Here is a 21,412-nt window from a genome sequence, read left to right on the forward strand (position 1 = left end):
GAGAATTTCTAACAAGGCTCAGCAGTGTGACAATACTATTTTGTTATGTATATTCATACATTTTGTTTGCCCCTTGATCCTTCCATTAATCCTAGGGGAGTAGGATGCAGTGTCCTAGTAAATCTTAATTCACTGGTGTCAGTCTTAAGTCAATCTTCAAGTGACCACAGCCATGGGTGACCAGCAGGATGCCCAGTGTATCTGCTGGCCAGTGGGGCTGTGTTGACCCAATCAAAGCACACATCTCTCCTGGTGCATGCACTCACACGCATGCGTGCGAACACGTGTGCGTGTTCGTGTGTGTGTGTGTGTGTGTGTGTGTGTGTGTTCCTTCAAAGGGATCACTAATCACCAGGCAGGTTATTTTATTTCCAACATGGGGACCACTGCCCTCTGGTGGCCACTCTGCCAAATGCCAAATTTAGGAAAAGTATTACCCTTTATTGAGACCATTAGGAACCAAGTTTTATTTAATCTCCATAAAACCTTATAGAATAGGTATTATCCCCAGTGCGGCTCAGAGAGGTGAAGTTACTTGCCTGAGGTCACACAACCAGAAGTGGTGGACAGGCTGTGATGGGTGAGGCAGTTTAGGGGGAGGAAGAGGGGCCCCTCATCTGCTTCACCCTAATCCCAGCCCTGGTGATGGCATGGGACTGGAATCGGGTCAGCCAAGCTCCTAGGCTCATGATCTTAACCACCTGGTGACCCAGCCTCCTAACAGTCATTATGGGGGTTCCATTCTAACCTTGGATGTTTCCTTTCTGTGTACAATCCTAGATGCTTGTAAAGCAAAGACACAGCCTTTTGCCCATGAAGAACGTGACTTGTGTCCTGCAAATGTAAGTTGTGAAAAGACACCTTGCTCCATGGAGTGCCTGGCTGGCTCAGTTGGTAGAGCATGAGACTCTTGATCTCAGGGTCCTGAGTTCAAACCCCATGTTGGGCATGGAGCCTACTTAAAAAAAACAAAACAAAAACCCACCTTGCTCCAGGAGCAGCAAAGGAAGCATGGTGTGTGTGTGTGTGTGTGTGTGTGTGTGTGTGTGTGTGTTTGGTGTTCTAAGGGAACAGGTCCTGAGGGGAAGCTGGAAGGCAGTGTCCTGGCCACAAGGAGTCTTCTTCCCCGGGCAGTGCATCCCCTGAGACAAGCCAGTCACCACCAGGCAGGCTCCTTAGAGGTGCTGGGGAAACACTTGCTGGATAAATGACCATAAACTTGCAACAGCTGACCTGCTGTCCCTTGCAACGATACACATGATCGTTATTGCACCGTGTGGTCCTGAGGCACAGAGGGAAAATGCTCGCAGTGTGAAGGTAATTAGCATTCCGCTGACCAGACATACCCAGCTTGGCTGTTTTAGCTCTTCTCAGTTTGCCAGCATTTTGCATCAGAATTCAAGTCAGCAGTTTTCCCTGAAACTAATACCCAAGTTTCTATTGAGCAGCCACTAAGAAGTCAAAACACAGGGAGAGGGCAATTGGCAGAGGGAGAGCTCTAGGCCATTTAGTCAGCACCAGCAGGGCGCCTGGTGCTGCCCTAAGCCTGGTCCTCTTTACTTCAACCCAGTGGGGCAGGAGGTGGGAAGAATGAATCCTTTCAGAGATGAGAAAGCAGCTCAGAGAGGGCAGGGGGTGTATGTAAAGTCACACAGTGAGAGGCAGAGCTGAGATCTGAGTCCAAGTCTAGCACCTCGACTTCTGTGCCAGTGGTCCTCAAAGAGTGTTCCCCAGACCAGCTGCAGCAGGATCACCTGGGCACTTGTTAGAAATGCAGATTACCAGGCTCCACGCAGAACTACTGAATCCGAAACCGTGGGTGTTGGACCCAGCAGCCTGTGTCTTAGCAAGCCCTCCAGGTGATTCTGTGTGAATCTCAAGTGTGAGACTCACAGACCATTGCTATTGTGGTCCCTGAGCCTCACCTGACCGCAGTCAGATGGGGACCAACCGGAGTGGGACAAGCCAAATAACTCCGGTCAAGACATTTTAGGATAGTGCCAGGGGGAGGGAGAGAGTTCTGGGGCTTCTGAAAAGGTTTCGTGAAAGAGATGACATGTGAGCCTGGCCACGACGAATGGAAGGACTTTAAGGATTATAAATGGAAGAAACGGGGCACCTGGGCGGCTCAATCAGTTAAGCGTCCGACTTCGGCTCAGGTCATGATCTCACGGTTCGTGGGTCTAAGCCCCGCCTGTGTCGGGCTTTGTGGTGACAGCTCAGAGCCCGGAGCCTGCTTCGGATTCTGTGTCTCCTTCTCTCTCTCTCTGCCCCTCCCCCACTCGTGCTTTTTCTCTCAAAAATGAAGAAACATTAAAAAATTTTTTAAATAAATAAATGGAAGAAAAAGCCTTTCAGGCAGAGCAGAGGCACGGAGGCCAGAGAGTGCCTGTTCGTAAGTGGGATGGAGGTCAGTTCATGAAAAGCTTTGCAGGCAAGGCTGAAGGGCCTGGCCCTTATCCTGGAGGCAGTGGGGGGCCGTGGTAGGTTTTTGAACAGAGGTACGCTCAGTGCAAAGTTCCGGTGTTTCGCGGCATTTTCCTGCTCGCCCACTGTAGCAGGCAAAATAATGGTCCCCGACGATGTCCATGTTCTAGTCCCCAGAGCCTGTGATTGTGTTATGTTAGTTACATGGCAAGGGGAAATGAAGATTGCAGACGGAGTGGAGGCTGATAATCAGCTGACCTTGAGATGGGGAGCTTGTTCTGGATTATCCAGGTGGGCCCAGTATAATCACAGGGTCCTAATAAGTGACAGAGGGAGGAAAGTCGGAGCCAGAGTCAGTGAGAGACTTCAAGATGTTGCACTGCTGCCTCTGGGGACGGAGGAAGGGGCCACGAGCCAGGAATGCAGGCGGCCTCTAGAAGCTGGAAAGGCAGGGCATCCAATGACCAGAGCCTCCGGAAGGAACCCAGTCTTGCCAACACCTTGATTTTAGCCCGGTGAGACCCATTTGAGGCTTCTGACCTCCAGAGCTATGGGATAAAGCTTCAGAAGACTGCAGAAAACTGTCTTCTTTTTTTCAACCAAAGACAATAACATCCGTCACCATTTTCTGAGTGCTTACAGGGCATACCTCACGAACATGCTCCCTTTAACCCTCACAACAGCCCCATGACATAGGCATTATTATCTCCATTTTCCATGTGGGGAAACTGAGGCTCGCCGGAATGAATAAGGAGTACAGCCAGCACTGAAGCCCAGGCCTGTCTCCAAAGCTTGTACCCACCAGGCTTGAGAGGACTTTAGACCACGGTGACAGCTTTCACTTGGGGGTGCCTGGAAGGGCTTCGGCGAAAGGAGGGCCTTTCCTGGCCGGAGCAGGGGCACACTGTTGGAGGGCCCTGGACCCCTGGACGTCCTCCCCTTCTAATGAGGAACTCGGCAAAGTCAAACTTGAACTTCTCGGCACAAACCCCCTCCTCCCTGCCTTGGATCTGCTTTCAACTAGGCCGTGGAAGACTGACGCCCAGGTTCACAGCCAGATTGCTTGTGTTTGTCTCCTCGTCCCAGGTAAGTCCCTCACTACTCTCGGTTTTATTTCCTACTCTGTAAAATGGGGATAATAATAGTACCTACCTTTGAGAGTGTTCTATGGGTTATGGCACGTATGTAACAGACTTAACTCATTACCTATACGAAGCAAGTCTAAACGCCGTTATCACTATTTTCATTATCAGTTCATGTCGTGGGAGACCCGCCCCATCCCAAGCCTCCTTCTCAGGCACAGTGGCGGTGATCGACTGTGCAGATGAATTCCCACACATACGCTTTTAATATGAATATTTTTACGTGCTTACAAAACATTTCTTTAGGAGCTTTCAACCTTTTGTGGGTTTGGGGACCCTTTGGGACTCTAATGACAACTACAGACTTTTGTATGTGTGGCTAGTCCATACCCTTCTCTGAAAATTGCCCCTGGGTGCACAGGGATAGGTTCCTGCAGCTATGCTTGGACTCTGTGGGCGTTGGTGGGCCCCCACACCTCGCAGGCAGCCTGGCTCACCCTAATGGGCATCCAGGGCTACTTTATCCAGCTTTCCAGCTGTGCAGGCTGTATACTGCCCCACTCTAAGGGGCGCCATGATGTAGACTACGATTCACAACCCTGGGGTTGTACAACATGGGGTCTTGTGAGCTTCTGATCCAGACTGGGGCTCCCCAACTGTCTCTCTCCCAAGGGAGTTTACGTGTTGAGAGTCTAAGATTAGTCTCTACTGGCAGCTCAAACTGAGGATACGTAAATGAAGCCCATTTGGCCCTGGAGAGCAGCTGCTCTTGATTCTTGAGTGCTTTCCAGTCTCTCGTGGGACTCCTGGGTAGGAAAGATCTTGCACAACTTGAAACCACACGATCATGGAGCTCACAGTCTGGCAAAGGGTGGGAGTGGGTCCACACACACACACACACACACACACACACACACACACACACACGTGCATATGCAGGAAGTGAGGGGAAAACAAGGAAACATGAAACGTAATGAGAAAGCTCGGGAGCCTATAGGAAGGGCACCAAACCATCTCACAGCCTCAGGGAAGGCTTCCTAAGGCAGTGATATCTGTGACATCTGGGTCACGGGGATGAAGAGGAAACGGCCAGGCAAAGAAACTGGAAGAACAGTGCAGGGAAAAGTAACAGCCAGAGCGTGAGCAGAGAGGTGGCGGTCTGCTGGCCTTAGGAATTGGGCAGAGGTCAGTTTTCTTCTCCTGAAAGAGAGGATTGAAGAAGCAGATGTGGCTAGAGGGGAAGGGGCTTGTGGTCTTGCAAAAGAGTGAAGACTTGATCTTGAGGCAGGGGGCGGTGGGGGAGTCCCTTTTGCATCCATTTTCCCTCGGCAATCCTCGTTTTCACTTCCGGTCTTTGGTCTCATCTCATCCCACGACATGAAATGTGACTTCTCTACTCCCTGGAGCTCAGCCTCGGATCTTCAGAAGGTAGATGGTAGAGCATAAGAGATGCTAGAGCATGGTAGATGCAGAAGGTAGATGGTAGAGCATAAGGGATTTTGACATTAGATAAACCTGGATTCTAATTCTGTCCCTGCCACTCACTGGTGTAATTTTGGGCATCAGTAAACAATAATAACACCTACTGGATCCAGCAAATATTTACTGCATGCCTACTATGGACCAGATGTGGGGACAATAGTTAACATTGCCAAATCCTTTCCATCCAGCACCTCATTTAATCATTTCTATAACATTATGAGGGAGATACCATTATTCCCCCATATTACAGATGAGGAAACTGAGGCCCACAGAGATTAAACAATTTACCCAAGGTAGATAGCAAAGCCAGGATTCAAACCCAGGCAGTCTGGTTCCAAAGCCTGGGTACATAACCAAGCCCTAATAAGGAAAGGAAGTCCCTCCTTTCAGAGAACTTATATTCTAATGGAGGGAACAAACAATAAAAAAAATAAGACAAATAAGAAAAGCAGCATGTTAAAAGGCGTAAATGCTAAATAGGAAAAAATAGAGCAGGGTAAGGGTGACGGAGAGTATGGCAAGAGACAGGTGGTTGCAGTTTTAAATGAGATGATCAGGATAAGCATGATCAAGGCGGTGACAGTTGAGCTAAGACTGGAAAAAAGTGAAGGAGTTGACCACGTGCATATCTGTGGAAAGAGCATTCTAGGCAGGGGGAGCAGCCAGTGCAAAGGTCCTGTGGCAAGAGTGTGCCTAGTATATTCAAAGAACAAGGAAGTCAGTGTGCCTGGAACAGAGGTGGAGAACAAGGGGAAGAGTAAGCGTAGATGGAGTCAGAGTGAGACAGGTTTATACAGGGACTTGCAGGCCATGTGGAAACTTTTAGTCTGAGTGAAATGGGGAGCCATTCGAGGGTTTTAAGCAGTGAAATTACATGACCTTTTGTATTCTGACATGATATTTTATTTTATTTATTTTTAAAAATTTTTTTTTTAACATTTTATTTATTTTTGAGACCGGGAGAGACCGAGCATAAACGGGGGAGGGTCAGAGAGAGAGGGAGACACAGAATCTGAAACAGGCTCCAGGCTCTGAGCTGTCAGCACAGAGCCCGACGCGGGGCTCGAACTCACGGACCACGAGATCATGACCTGAGCTGAAGTCGGCCGTTTAACCGACTGAGCCACCCAGGCGCCCCCTGACATGATATTTTAAAGGATCACTTGCTTCTCTGTTGAGAGTAGACTATAGAGGAGCAAGGGTGGAAGGTGAGAGACCAATCAGAAGGTTCCTGAAGTAATCCAGGCACGAGATGATATGGCTTAAATCAGGCTGGTAGCAGTGAAGCGGTGAGGAGTGGTGGATTTGGAATCGATTTTGGGTATAGATCCAACAGATGTCTCGATGTGGGGAAGGAGGTTTGGGGAGGGAAATCTGAAGTTCCGCTTTAGATACGTTAAGTTCAAGAGGCCCCATCTGACTTCCAGGATCTTCAAGGAGGCAGATGGATAGAAGAGGCTGAAGTTCAGGAGAGAGGCCCAGGCTGGCGTTACAAGTTTGGGAATCATCAGGATCTAAATGGTATTTAAAGTCACGGGACGAGGTGGGATCATCAAGGGCCTAAGCACACATAGGCGAGGAGGTGACCAAGGACCAGGGTCCTCAGTGTTAAGAAACCAGAAAGAACAGGAAGAACTGACATACATAGGAGATCAAGAAGAAGTCACCAGTGAGGGAGGAAGAAAATCAAGACAGTGTGGTGTCCTGAAGGCCAAAGGAAGAAAGCAGCATAAGAAGGCACAAGGAAGCTGCTGGAGGCCACGCAGGGTGAGAACTGAGCACTGACCATTGGGCTCAGCAATATAAGGGGTGTAGCAGTGACCTTAATGAGAGCAGCTGCAGTGGCTCGTGGGGGCAAGATTCTGATCAGAGGGAATGTAAGAGAATATTGAAGTTCAGGCCTCTTTCCAGAACTCCTACCTCTGTCCCCTGTGGCTCCGTGGCGCATGCTTCTGGGCCTCCCTGAGCTCGTCTCTCACCCTCCCCACCACTCAATCCCAGCAATATCCTGGGTTCTCCCTTTGATGGATGCAATTTGCCTGCGACCCGAAATCGATCGAAGTTACTTTACCGGAAAGAAAAATATTGGAGGAGAGGAATTGGATACGGTGAATACAGCAGTGACTTTCAATGACTTCAGCTGCAAAGGGGAGCAGAGAAATGGGGCAGTAGCTGGAGGGAGAAGTCAAGAGGAGACGTTTTATCATGTGAGCTGTTGAGGCAAGTGTCTGTGCTGATGGGAGTGGATTTTCTGTATTGTCTTTCTTCCCTGTCTTTGCTCATTCTGTCCCCAGCTCCCTCAGATCCTTCGGGGCTCAGCTCAGGTGCCCTTTCTTCTCTGAAGCCTCCCCAGCTTCCCTGAGCCACACGTGGAAAGTCTCTCTTTTCCCCTCCCCCACCCCTAATTCTCAGAGCACCTCTTTTTTTTTTTTTAATGTTTATTCATTTTTGAGAGACAGACAGAGCATGAGCAGGGAAGGGGCAGAGAGAGAGAGGGAGACGCAGAATCCGAAGCAGGGTCCGGGCTCTGAGCTGTCAGCACAGAGCCCGACACGGGGCTCGAACTCACAAACTGTGAGATCATGACCTGAGCCGAAGTCGGGCGCTCAACCGACTGAGCCACCCAGGCACCCCTCAGAGCACCTCTTCAAGGGCCTTTACAAGTTGCATCTTCTGATTATTTGAGTACAAGTTCCTTGAGAACTGCTCCATATCTTGCCCATCATTGTAGCCACAGCTTTCCCATTCCTCGTTTTCCGCTCAGGAAAACACCTAGAATTGCTTGATGAATGTTGAGTGAACGAGTAAATTCTGGAGAGTCAGATTTGCACAGGCTGGTCCAGGAACCTTGAGACAGCTATTTCATAAGGAGTGTGCCTCAAACGCTTCCCTTGAATAGTCCTAGTAAAGTGAGTGTTTATGTAGGGTGGTCTGGTAAACAACTTGAAGCAACCGGAAATTTCCTTGAAGGCACATGTTTTCTCTGGAAATTCCCCCAAATTGTGTAATTTATGCTGACACAGCCCTGGGTTTGTCTTATTTTCCCCCAAATACTGTAATTTACTTAATGTTTGTCATTTCGTTTCCTCCCCAAAGTCTTGAAATAAAACTTATGCTTCAGAAAGGGGGCCACCATAGTAGCACGTGTCTCTCAGTTTGAGTATCTGATAGAGGATTTGACATTGAAGTAGTTGCTTCACAAAACAGGAAGGAATTTGTTAGCCTGAAAGATATTACGACAGTATTCTGTCGTATATTTTTAAGTTTTATTTATTTATTTTGGGATAGAGCAAGAGAGCGCATAAGCATGGGAGGGACAGAGAGAGAGGGAGAGAGACCAACCCCAGCAGGCTCCATGCTGTCGGCATGGAGCCCCATGTAGGGCTCCATCTCACCAACCATGAGATCATGACCTGAGTCAAAACCAAGAGTCGGGTGCTTAATCGACTGAGCCACCCAAGCACCCCCAAGAGGCAATGTTTTTAAGTTAGGTAACATAGTTTGGTGATTAATAATAAAATAAAACCAAAAACAAACTCATGCAGACCTGGGTTGGGTTGGAATCTTGGTTATATTACTTGTTCATTCTGATTTTATACCAATTAACCTCTCTAAGCTTTAGCTTTCCCACCTGTGACACAGAGATAGCAAGAATAATGTTACCTGCCTCACTGGGTTGTTGGGAGTATTGAGTTAACTATTACTTGTATAGTCCTTGGCATTGTGACCGGTACATAGTAAGTTCTGGATAAATAAATAGGTAGGCCAGAGGCCCAGATCAGCAAACAGGTGGTTACAGTCCACAGTGAGAACTGCTGTAGCAGGGGATACCAGGGTCTGTAGGAGTGCCTAGAAGGACATTGGGGAAGGCTTCCTGAAGGAAGTGACATTGAATTTGGGCAGTTGAAAGGAGGTCAGGGGGTGTTATGGGTCAGCAGGAAGAATATCAAGAGGGCTCAGATCGTATCAGGGATGGGGTGGTGAGAGATAAGCCAGGAGCAGCTAGCCATGCAAAAAAAAAAGCTGGACTTCATCCAGACAGCAATGGGACCATTGAAGAGCTCTAAGCAGGGCAGTATCAGATCAGACCTGTAAGACTGGGGGCAGGCAGACCCGTGAGGAGACGAGAGGTGGTATGGACTGGACTGGGGTTAGCCCAGAGAAGGTGGCCACATGTGTGAGACATTAGGAGGCAGTGATAAGATTTGATTGAGTGGAAATTGGTGGAAGGAGACGGGGAGGATGACCCCGAGGGGGTGCATGGTGGTACCTTCCACTAAGACAGGGACAGAGAAGAAGCCAGATCTGAGGGCAGGTTACAAGATGGCAAGTTCAGTTTTAGACATGTAGAGTTTGAGAGGTCTGCCTGTGATATAAGCATGTGAAACCATCCCATAGGCAGTTGGATACATAGATCTTAAGCCAGAAAAGGGTCCAACGTGGAGAGAGAGCCTTGGAAGACGTGGTGGGCTCAATAATAGCCCCCAAAGATATCCAGGTCCTAATTCCTGGAACCTGTAAATGTTATCTCCTATGCCAGAAGGAATTTTGCAGACGTGATTAATTTAACGATCCTGAGCTGGAGAAATTATCCTGGATTATCTGGACGGGCCCTAAATATAATCGCAAATGTGCTTATAAAATGGAGACTGAGGGAGATCTGACCATAGAAAAGAAAGCAATAGGATATGACACAGAGACAAGATCCCCTTGAAGATGGAGGAAGTCCGTTAGAGGCCAAAGGATGTGAGAAACGCAGTTCTAGAAACTGGGAAACGCAAAGAAATGGATGCCCACCTAGAGCCTCCGGAGGGAGTGCGGCCTTGCTGTGCTTTGGTTTCAGCGCAACGAAACTCATTTCAGAGTTTTGACCTCCTGAACTGTAAGAGAATAAATGTGTGTTGTTTGCAGCGATTTGTTACAGCAGCAGCAATAGGAAACTAACACAGAAGGCGTCAACATTAATGGTATGAAGGAAGCTGGTAGGGATGGACAAAAGTGTCCAGGAAGCCTGGGTAGAGTGAGAAGAACAAAGGGTCTAGCAGAAAGCTCCCAAGGATCCCAGCAGTTAAGATACATGCAGAGGAAGACCATCTTGGAAAGGGCCCTGAGATGGAACAGCCAGAGAGGGAGAAAGACCACCATGGAAAATAATCGTCTCAGAATTCAAAAGAAAAAAGTGTTTCAAGAAGGACAGCGTGGCTAACAGTACAAAATGCTCCTAGAAGTTAAGAAAAGGGCCTGTTGCATTTTAAGAGAGAGATCCTAGTTGACCTTGAAATAACTGTAGGAGTTCTGGCTGAAAACTGACTGGAGTGAGTTGAAAGGTGACTGGGGGTGAATAAGAGTTGTATTTCACCGCATATTTGTCCTATCTCCTCCACCAGACTGTACACATTGTTTCAACTTTAAATTCTATTACGCAAGTAGCATATGCTCCTTACAGAAAAGTTAGGATATACAGATTAGCCAAAGAAGAAAAATTACTCATAACGTCCTCAGCAGGTAATATCTTAGTGTATATCTTTGTAGTCCCCTTCCCCCCAGGTAAAGCATGTAATACTTTCACTCGCCTTGTGGAGTAAAATATTATTAGGCCATTTGAAGAGTAGAAGATTCAGGTTTAGAGAAGCAAGCCATTTGCTCAGCTGCACACAGCTGGTCAACAGCAGCACCAGGATTGGAACTTAGATCTATCAAATTCCAAAGCCAATATTGCTTCCCCGATTTTTTACCTGAAGAAATCTTTTCCGTAGGACTTCAGGCTCCAGAACGAAACCTAAGTAGATTTCTGAACCTCATCTCTCATCCACCCAAGGACATAGATGGTTTCTAAGAGGCAAGGGTTAATAGTGGGGGAGGAGTGGCAGTCTTCAGCCTGGTAAGGACAGTGAGCTGGGTTCCGGAGGGGAAGGCACCATACTGAGCCCAGAAGAATGAGGGTGCAGCGAGAGGATCGGGAAAGGGGGAGCGGGTTGCAGAGCGCTTACTGGGTACACGCAAGGGTTAGGCTGTTTCCTCGCAACATCACCGTTAAGTGGGCAGCAGGCTTCTCACCTTGCAGACAAGGAAACTGAGGTTCCAAGAAGGAATGTACTTTCCCCCAAATCACACAGCTACCCAAAGGCACCGAGCCACACAGACTGCGCAGGGGCCAAAAGCCAAGGCGGGGGGGGGGGGGAGGGAGGTGCGGCTCAGAGCCGAGGCTGAGAGCTGAGTGTACGAAGCAAGGGAGGGATGGTGCAATTGGGAGCGGAAGGGGGGCGCCGAGACCGGGTGGGCCTGGGGGGAGAGATGGGGGCCTGAGTCGGGGTAAGGCTGAAGGGGCGAGGTCAAGGGGGCTGGGAACGAACCCATAGGAGAGGAGAGGTAGATGAAAGGCTCACGAAGCGGGGGGCGCGGAGGGGGTGGGAGGGAGGCAACTTGGGAGGCCCAAGAGAGGGATGAAAGGGGGAGTAGCTGCAGAGGGGCCGGGAGACAGATGCGGCTGAGCTTCCAGGGAGGCTGGGGCGGGGTTAGTGAGTTAGGGGCGGAGCTATCGGCCTGGGTGGCCTGGGGGCGGGGCCGAGGAGCCGGGCGAGGGGCGGAGCTCCTGGGCTAGGCGGCCTGGAGGCGGGGCTGGGGAGCCCGGCGGGGGGCCGGGGGCGGGGCAGTGAGTCAGGAACCGAGCTCTCAGGGGCTGTGAGGCCTGGGGGAGGGGCTAGGGAGCCCGGCTAGAGGCGGAGCTCTAGGGCTAATAGGCCTGGAGGCGGGGCTGTGGAGCCCGGCCAGGGGCCGGGGGCGGGGCAGTGAGCCAGGGGCGGAGCTCTGGATCTAGGAGGCCTGGGGGAGGGATTGGGGAGGTTAGTGAGGGGCCGGGGTAGGGGCTGGGGAGCCCAGCGAGGGGCTAGGGCCGCGCTGTCCTGGTTAAGGTCGGTGGGGAGAGGCTGGAAGGCCGGGGGCGGAGCCGAAAGGCGGGCGGGGTGGGGAAGCTCTGGGCTCCCAGGACGCGAGGCGAACCGGCGGTGCCGGTCGGAGGCAGTCGGGGGCGGGGCAGGGCGGGGCGGGGCGGCGCGGAGGGGGCGGGGCGTGCGGAGGCCCCGACGGTGCTCGCGGCTGGCTGTGAGGTCGGCCCAGCGCGGTGCAGCGAGCGCCCCCCGCGCCCCGCTCCGGCAGTCCCGGCGCCCCCACCCCGCGCCCGCCATGCCCGAGCAGCTCAGCGTCGCGGAGTTCTTGGCCGTCACCGCGGAGGACCTCACCTCCCCGGCCGGGGCCGCCGCCTTTACCGCCAAGATGCTCCGGTGCCGGGGGGCTGCACTGGCGCGGGAGGAGGTGAGGGGGGCCCTGGGCGGGCGGGGTCGGGGGTCCCGGCAGGGCCTCTCCTTGACCTTCACCGGCGTGACCGGCGCTTCGATGGCCCTTACCCCTCCCCGGAAACCTGACCCCTCTCTAGATCAGTGAGAATCGAGTGCATCTCAAACATCTGCGCCCTCCCCGTTGAGTCCGCGGGAGGGCCCGAGGGACCGTTTGTGGTGGGGGGGGGGGGGCTTGAGTTCAACTCGATGAAGGACTTCACAGGTCAGGGTCATAACCCCAGTGCTCTTGTTGGTCGGTCCCGTCTCGTGTTTGCTCAGCGCCTCACTGCATCTGTTTGCGTTTTCATCTTTGGAGCCCCACAGATTTGTTCCCCCAGTCACTCCCCTTCTGGGAAAGAGGCCTTCCCGCCTCAGTCCTGAACTTCTCCCCGGCTGCAGGGAGGCCACCTCCTCCTGGCTGCTGGTTCTGAGATTTGGCCGGCGCTTGTGGAATGAATGCGAATGAGAAGGCGCCAGGAGCCGGGGTTCACCTTGGCCAGGCTGTTGGCAAGTTTGTAGTCTCCCCTCCCCTTTCCTCTTTGTCTTTCCCAGCAACGCGTCCCAGGCCTTTTCTTTCGCCCTTGCAGGCTGCCCCACCCCATTCCCGTCCTTCTGGAGTTCCTTCCTCTTTCTGGACCTGCTTGCTGCACTTTCCTGGGCCTCCTCTGCAGGGACTATTCTAGGGCAGACACCCTGTGGCTTTGGGCCAAGGGAGAATAATGTAGTTTTGCAGTTCCCTTTCAGAGGATGCCCCAAACTGGATGGCATTTTGGACCTCAGCAGGGGCTCTCATCTCCCATCCTTCACCTTAAGAGTATTGAGCACCTACTGTGTGGCAGATACAAAGCTCAATAGTTCATAATACCCTGGGCCACTGTCTTGAGGAATATCTCCTTCTCCTCCTCTCCCTGGCAGGCTGAACTCCTATCCCAGAATCTGCGTGCATCTCTTTGCAGGGGTGATAGAGGATTGTGGAAAGAGCATTGACTTTGCAGGAGGCAGACCTGCAAATTCTGGCCCTGCAGTTTGCCAGTTGTGCGAGCTTGGGTATGTGACCTGATCTCTTTGAGCCTCACTTTTGGCATCTATAAAATGGGATAATAATGTTTACCTCACAGGGCTCTGGTATTACATGAGTCAGTGTGTATAAAGCATGCGTCTTGATGAATGGAATGACTATCAGGTTAGTTGACGGACCTTTTTAGACAGTGACTGGGTCCGTTTTGTCCTCATTTCTCTCGCAGGGCCTCACCTAGTGCTCTGTACCTAGTAGGGTTACAGGCTTTAATTAAAATAAGAAGAAGCCAGTGAGTTTTTGGCTTTTTTCCTTGGGCAGAACCAGTAACTTAGAGTCCACTGCCTATGAATGTGGATTCTGTTTTTCTGGGAGGTTCACAGGGAAACTGTCCTCTCGAGGGTAGATTGTCTTCACAGCCTCCCATGTCAAGGCTTGGAAGACTTAAGTGCCATTGGTACCCTTAGGGCTTTCACAGCTCTCCCTCCTCTCTGGGTTCTTCATTAAAATATTAAATCTGAGCTGGAGCAGGAGAAGGGGCTGTACTATCAACCTTTCTCCAGGGACAGAAATGCCCATTTATCCCTGCGCATCTGGCCTTGCCTGGCTCGGTGTGTGTCAGCACTTGTGTGTGCTGGGCCGGAGGTCGTGGGGGGGTGGGGGGGAAACTCTTGGAAGGGGTCTGGAGGCTGTAATAGGCTCTGGTCAGAGCTCAGCTTTGCCCCGGTTCAGGCCGGACAAAAATCTGGCCTCCTTTGCCTTCAGGACTTTGGTTTGATGCATGCAAGCATTTTTGTTTGCTTGTTTCTATTATTTATTTATTTATTTATTTATTTATTTATTTATTTAAACTATATAATTTATTGTCAAATTGGTTTCCTGCAAGCATTTGTTTTTGCAGCAGGAAGGCTGGGGCACCCAAACACAGCTTTTCTCTTCAGCATTTCGGTGTCCAAAAAAGGTTAGAATCTGACCTTTGGATTGGACTCTGCTGAGGTTTCCTGTTTGATTTTGCATTCATGTTTATAGTTACATGCAGTTTGATGCGGGCATCTGCCCACCTCCACCCTCCACTCCATCTCCCCCCATTCCACCCCTACCCCCATCCTGGGCATGACCAACCCACACCCAGGCTTGAGGTTCCCTTTGGCTGAATTAAAATGCAACAGATTCTTAAAGCAAGGCTTCCAGTCCCCGCTGGTTTCCTGGGAGTAACTGGAGACTCTTTCCTGAGACTTGCAGCCCCTTTTTTTGCAGTCCAACTAGGAAGGACCCTGGGCAGGCCACTGAAAACTGGAATGTCAGCATTGAGCAACCCTTTAAGATAGAAATCGCCTAGGAACTCTCATTGAAGTTGGGGAAACTGATGTCCAGAGAGTACAAGAGACTCGTCTAGGCTCCCATCTCTGGGTAATAAAAGGATTGTCATTGGCACCCAAATATTCTAACCCCTGTTCCAATTCTATTTCCTTCTAAAGCCCAACTGCCTGTTCTCCCTATGTAACTTCTCTGAGCCTCAGTTATCCCACCCTTAAAATGGGTTAATAATCCCTCCTTGTTTACCTCTCTAGGTTGTTAAAGTTTTGTTTTGTTTTTTAACGTTCATTTCTTTTTGAGAGAGAGAGCTCGAGCAGGAGCGGGACAGAGAGAGAGGGGGACAGAGGATCCAAAGTGAGCTCTGCGCTGACCGTAGTGAGCCCGATACAGGGCTTGAACTCATGAACCGTTAGATCATGACCTGAGCTGAAGTCAGATGTTCAACTGACTGAGCCACCCAGGCACCGCAAAAGTTTTTTGTTTTTAATTGTGAAACACTATACAAATGTGAGGGAGTGTTAAGACAGATGATCATTCTGTCAACCACTTCTTTCCTGTTCGGGGCCCCTTTACAGCCATCATCTTATTGGTGGTCACAATACCACAGGTGAAAGTGGGCCCGAGAAGGTTAAGGCAGTTGTCTCGTGTCACATAGTGGGTCCGTCTGACTCTGAGTCTGTTCTCTGTCCAGTTCCCCGTGCCATCTCTGGGCTAGGCACCAGGGACATAAAGATGCTACCCTGGTTCGCTGGCTGATCGGGGAGATGTAGCCTATCTTAGGGAGATCAGTAGGAATCCCAGGAGTCTATCCTGAATGCCCAGAGAAAGGTACAGAGAGGCCAGTGGGGTGGGGAGCGAGAGAACAGTGAGGACTGGTGTCATCAGGGAGAGCTTCCTGGAGGAGGTGACTTCCAGATGGGTCTTGAAGGATGGAAGAACTCCATCATTCAGTGGAGAGCATAAGTGAGTGAATTTGGAGACTGGTGGAAAGAAAGCATATTCAGGAACCAAGTAAACTGTTTTGACCAGTGCTGGGAATTCATGCTATATCGTGCATCTCAAACTACTAGTGAACTTATTTTTCCTGTTAGATCTTGGATAAAGCAGTCTTCCGCAAATAGATCTGCCAAGACTTGTGTTTCATATGTTTATTTGAAGGTTAAGGGAGTTTTAATTGCACAAAGGACATAATTTTTATGAAGTTAAAATTTTTAATTCCAGTATAGTTAACATATAGTGTTATAAGAACATAATCATTTTTAATTAAGAAATTTAAAAAGATAACAGAAAAGGCAAAAGCCACCTCTGACCACGCCTCACAATCCTTATACCCTCCCCGGAGGTAATTGCTGTGGAAATGTGTGTGCTTCCCAACGTTACGTCCTCAGAGAAAACACATTATTATAAGGGGATGGTGGTTACGAGGAATGTTTACCTCAATTAGTATCATGTCTTTTGTTTTGTTTTGTTTTTTTGAGAGAGAGAGAGAGAGAGAGAGAGAGAGAGAGAGAGGCAGAGCGTGAGTGGGGGAGAGAGAGGGAGACACAGAATCCGAAGCAGGTTCCAAGTATCATGTCTTATATTACATAGTTTTCAGTTTCATTGGAGTCAGATCTGTCTTTTCCTTTGTGACTTTTGCTTTTTTGGAATCTTGTTCTAGAAAGAACATTGCTGATTCTTTTTTTTTTTTTCTTTTAATTTTTTTTTTCATTTTATTTATTTGAGAGAGAGAGTGAGAGGATGGGGCAGGGGAGAGAGAGAGAGAGAGAGAGAGAGAGAGAGAGAGAGAGAGAGAGAGTCTTAAGCAGGCTCCATGATCAGTGCAGAGCCCGATGCGGGGCTCGATCCCACGACCCTGGGATCATGACCTGAGCGGAAACCAAGTTGTACACTCAACCGACTGAGCCACCCAGGGGCCCCCTCGTTGCTGATTCTTAATACTCTTGTGACTTTTACATGGTGCTCCATCACGTGTCTTTATTTGTTTGACAAAAAAATAATTAAAATTATGCAATCTTAGCGATTGTTTGTTTGCAGGAAACATAAGGCCTCTCAAGCTGTTTCTGTTGAAGGGAAATTTGTTTTAAGGACTCAGAGGTGCCTCATGGGACTGAAGAGGTATAAGTAAACGTGGACCTCGCCAGGGCCTCACTGGAGGCCGGGAAGCTGTCAGAACATCATTCTGGTTCTCTTGCCTCTCTTTCTTTCTGCACATCTGAGCACTGCTTTTGCTCACTTGTCATCACACAGGCCCCGAAGGGTATCGCACAGTCTTCTGGGGAAGACAGGTGGCTTCAGCCCCCACACCCATGTGACCTCAGTGGTCTAGCCTCTGAAGGTAACCAAGCCAGTCTTGTGTCCCACTTCCCCGTTCCTGGTGGAGAGCTTGACGGCCCAGCTCAGCTTCTGGATTGGTTCTAGAAGTGGGTTTCCACCCCTGGTTTCATCAGCAGAGGTCATGGAAAGATAGACTCAGGCAGTGTATGCGTGTCTACAGAGACTTGTACTGTGGAAGGAACACTTCTCAGAGAAGAGGGGCAGAGCCTGGAGAGTCCCCACCCCCCATGTATCCATGGCAATGGTGCTTCGTTTGGCACAATCGAGGATCCAGGGAGAGGCGCTGTGCTTATCTTGTTTTCTGCCTACTTGGTTATCCAGGGGCAGATGAACCCCAGTTTGGAAAGCTCAGGTTTAGTGGACTTAAAAAGACGGAGGGCTAAAGGGTGTAGCATGACTCAGAAGGCCGTGAATGCCAGTTCGTCACTTGGGCTTTTTGTTGGACAGTGGCGACCAATGGACCCAATCATGTTGTCCAGGGAATGGATGAGGCCAGCCCTGCTGAGGGACACAGCGGCCAGTGAAGTACCTGGGGACTGCTCCATCGCGGGCCCTGTATTAGGCACTGGGTAGACACGTTGCTTATAAAAAGAGATGTAGGTCTTTGCCCTGTTGAGCTTACGGTCTTCTGGGGAAGACAGGTAGTCAACGGATTAACAAACAAATAAATAATTGCACATTGTGATAAGTGGCATGACGGCTCATCCTCCTGGTCAAGGCCTTCCTCGAGGTTTGGTCCAAGGTCCTAGCCCCTCCCTAGCCCATCTCATCCACATCCATGGCTTCAGCCCTCTCTCATCTTTAGGAGGCTCACACATCTGTATATCCAGCCCAGACCCTCATGTTCAGGTGCCCACTTGGCTGTTTCACTTAGACATCTCAGTATGTCCAAAACCACACTCGTGACTTTCCCCGCAGGCTGGCCCTTCCGGTATCCCCTCCTCTGTGAGTGGTACCTCCCTCTATTCTGTTACGCCGGCCAGAAACCTTGTACCTCCACATACATCCTTCATCACCAAGGATCACAAGTTCCATAAGCATCTCTGGAGCCCACACACTTCCCTACATCCCCACCCTAGTCCAGACCACCACCTCCTCTCCCCTGGCGTGCTGCAGTGGCCTCCTAATTTGTTTCTCTGCTTTTATTCAAGCTCAATTCTCCTGATAGCACTGGATCTCTCTCCTTTGCAGCACACCTCATAGGTATATTTTGTATTTATTTGTATAATCATTTATTAAAATTTGGTTTCTTGGGGCACCTGGGTGCCTCAGTTGGTTAAGTGTCCAACTCTGATCTTGGCTCAGGTCATGATCTCACGGTTTCATGAGTTCAAGCCCCACATCAGGCTCTGTGCTGACAGCGTGGAGCCTGCTTGGGATTCTCTCTCTCTCTCTCTCTCTCTCTCTCTCTCTCTCTCTCTCTCAAAATAAACAAATAAACATTAAATTTTTTAATAAAAAATAAAATCTGGTTTCTCACTAGATTTTGACTTCCATGAGAATAGAATTTAATCTCACCACTATACCCCTAGTATTTACCATAACACCAGAGTAGGTGCTCGGAAAATATTGGTTGGCTAACAAATAAGTCAAAGAAGAAAACTAAAAAGGAGCATTAATAGAGAATAGTGGTGTGAGGGTGCTCCAGATGGAGGGAAGAGCTTAAGCAAAGGCCCTGAGGCAGGAAGGAACCTAAAGTATCTGTGACACTGAAGAAGGTCAGAGGGTAGAAGCATAGCGATGGGCAGATGGGAAGGGCAAGACCAGATGGGTTTGGGAAGGCAGGCAGGGGCTAGATCATACTCAAGCTTGTAGGCCCTGATAGCAAGTGTGGATTTTATCTCTTTTGCAGGCCAGCAGCATGATCCAATTTCTGTTCTAGAAAGATCCTATCAGCTGCTGTGTAGAGACTAGACTGGAGGGAGCAGGGGAAGACCCAAGGAGGCTGTTGCGGCTGTTTGGGGAAGAGATGACGGCGGTGTGGATAGTGTCACGATTGGTGGAGGAAAAAAGTGGGCAGATTTTAGAAGTATTTTATAAGTAGTGACACCAAGATTTGCTGATAGAGTGCGTGTAGGGGGTGGTCAAGAAAGGTTCCCGGGGCGCCTGGGTGGCTCAGTCAGTTGAGCATCTGGCTTCGGCTCAGGTCATGATCTCACAGTTCATGAGTTCGAGCCCCACACTGGGCTCTGTGCTGACAGCTCAGAGCCTGGAACCTGCTTCAGATTCTGTGTCTCTCTCTCTCTCTCTCTCTGACCCTCGCCTGCTCGCATGCTCTCTCTCTCTCTCTCTCAAAAATGAATAAACATTAAGAAAAATAGAAAAAAAATAATAAAAAAAGAAAGGTTCCCAGATTCCCAATGGAAGAGTGCCATTTACTTTTTCCTAGGAAGGGGAGCTCTGGGAGACAAACTGTTTTGGGGGGAAAGTCAGGAATTCTGTTTGTCAAGAAGGCGTTTTAGATATACGAGTTTGGAGATGAAAGGAGTAGGCTGGAAACACACACTGGAGATTGTCAGGGTTGAGAGAGTGAGTTTCAAGCTTGCATCTATGTGAGAATCACCCGATACCATTCCCAGAGGGTCCAATTCAGTAGCTGTGTCTTTCTTAGGCTTCTTATTGCAAGTTACAGAAACCAACCTGAGCTGATTCACATAAAAAAAGAGTTCCCTGAAAGGGAATGCTCAGTAGTTTGCCGAATTTCTGGGAAGCTGGAGAACTGGGGTGAGGCGGCAGGCAGGATCTCAGCCAAAATCATTCCAATGAGCCAGTTTGGCGAGGACACTGTTGCCATGCGCTAAGTGCCACAGCTTGTTACTGCCACTGTCCCTGGAGACGGGGCTCCTTTGTTGCTGTTGCCATCAGCATAAGCGCGGATCTTCCACTCTCTCCTCCTGATTGGGATCCCAGTGCCTGCTTAGCCAAGACTAACTCATACACCTGTACCCTAGCTGCAAGGGAGTCTGGAAAAGCAAGAATTTCATCTGGTCAGCTTTTGTAGGACACAAGCTCTACCAAGATTTGCACAGCAAGTCGTTTTTCAGGTGGAGGAAGGAAATTCAGATGTCTCACTGGCAAAAACCTGGCAAATGCCCTCGGCAGGTTTGCCAAGCACGCAGGAGGGTGCCTGGGAATCTGAATTTTAACCAACACCCCAGGAGATGCTCGCACAGGCAGTCCACGGACCACATATGCGTACGTTACATTTGCTGGTGTTTAAAGCTGAGCAGTGGATAAAGTCACCCACGGAGAGGGATGAAGAGGGCCCAGGTCCAAGCTCTGGGGAGCTCCAAGGCCTAGAGATTGGGAGGGAGAGAGTAGTTAACGAAGGGGGCTGAAAAGGAACTGCCAGTGGGGGAAGGAGGGAACTCAGTGCCCCAGAAGCCAGGAAAGGAAGATTTCAAGGAGGGACCAATGCTCAGCTCAGTCAGATGCTGCCTAGATGTCCAGAGGCAAAATAAGAAAATGGCAGATGCAACCCAAGGTTAGCAACACCGAGGTTGTTGATGAACAGGTTCCAAACAGGATTAGTGCTGTTTTCACCTCGATGCTGGCATGGACTGATTTGAGGAGGGGGCAGATGAGAAGTTCTCCTGAGCTGGGGAACAGAGACATGGGATGATGGCTAGGGACCTGCATCAAGAGGGTCTTTCAGGATGGGCTTGGAACCCAACCTCTTGGTTGAACCCCACCTGAACCCAACCTCTTTCTGTTTCTGCCTCTGCACAAGAGCAGAAGGTCTTCCCCGGGGTGTCAGCCTCACGCCCAGCTTTGTGGAGTCTCCTCCCCTCTCTAAATTTCGGTCTTCAGTGGTCACTTCCTTGCCTGGTGTTCAAGCTGTTTTTGGCCACTGAGGTGACACAAGTAGGTTTGAGGACAGAAACTGGAACTGCAGGTCATGGCAGAAGGAAAATGCTTTTCCCGAAGGCAACTTGGTAGTCTAGAACTCAGACAGGCATTGTTGCTAGAAGATCCTTTTTTTTTCCTTAACTTTTTAAACACTTATTTATTTATTTATTTATTTATTTTTTTAATTTTTTTTTTCAACGTTTTTTTTTAATTTATTTTTGGGACAGAGAGAGACAGAGCATGAACGGGGGAGGGGCAGAGAGAGAGGGAGACACAGAATCGGAAACAGGCTCCAGGCTCCGAGCCATCAGCCCAGAGCCTGACGCGGGGCTCGAACTCACGGACCGCGAGATCGTGACCTGGCTGAAGTCGGACGCTTAACTGACTGCGCCACCCAGGCGCCCCAACGCTTATTTATTTTTGAGAGAGAGAGAGCATGTGTATGCAAGCGGGGGAAGGGCAGAGAAGGAGACAGGATTCAAAATGGGCTCCACGCCCGCAGCAGAGAGGCCGATGTAGGGCTCGAACACATGGAACCACAAGATCATGACCTGAGCTGGAGTCGGACG

General features: G+C 49.8%; 1 protein-coding gene and 1 non-coding gene across 2 annotated transcripts in view; both read left to right on the forward strand.

Annotated features, from left to right (window-relative positions):
- The first annotated feature begins 876 nt into the window (after window positions 1–876).
- Window positions 877–949, forward strand: TRNAK-CUU (transfer RNA lysine (anticodon CUU)). The gene has a single exon. It is a non-coding gene; the product is annotated as a tRNA-Lys (tRNA).
- A 10,902-nt stretch (window positions 950–11,851) lies between these two features.
- Window positions 11,852–21,412, forward strand: part of ASAP3 (ArfGAP with SH3 domain, ankyrin repeat and PH domain 3) — a 48,880-nt gene continuing 39,319 nt past the window's right edge. The window contains 1 exon segment of the mRNA XM_078452221.2: window positions 11,852–12,302. Coding sequence (XP_078308347.2) covers window positions 12,174–12,302 — 129 coding nt within the window. The 5' untranslated portion in view covers window positions 11,852–12,173.

This window comes from Panthera onca, chromosome C1, assembly GCF_046562875.1.
Source record: "Panthera onca isolate mPanOnc1 chromosome C1, mPanOnc1 haplotype 2, whole genome shotgun sequence".
In the NCBI taxonomy this organism is placed as follows: domain Eukaryota; kingdom Metazoa; phylum Chordata; class Mammalia; order Carnivora; family Felidae; genus Panthera; species Panthera onca.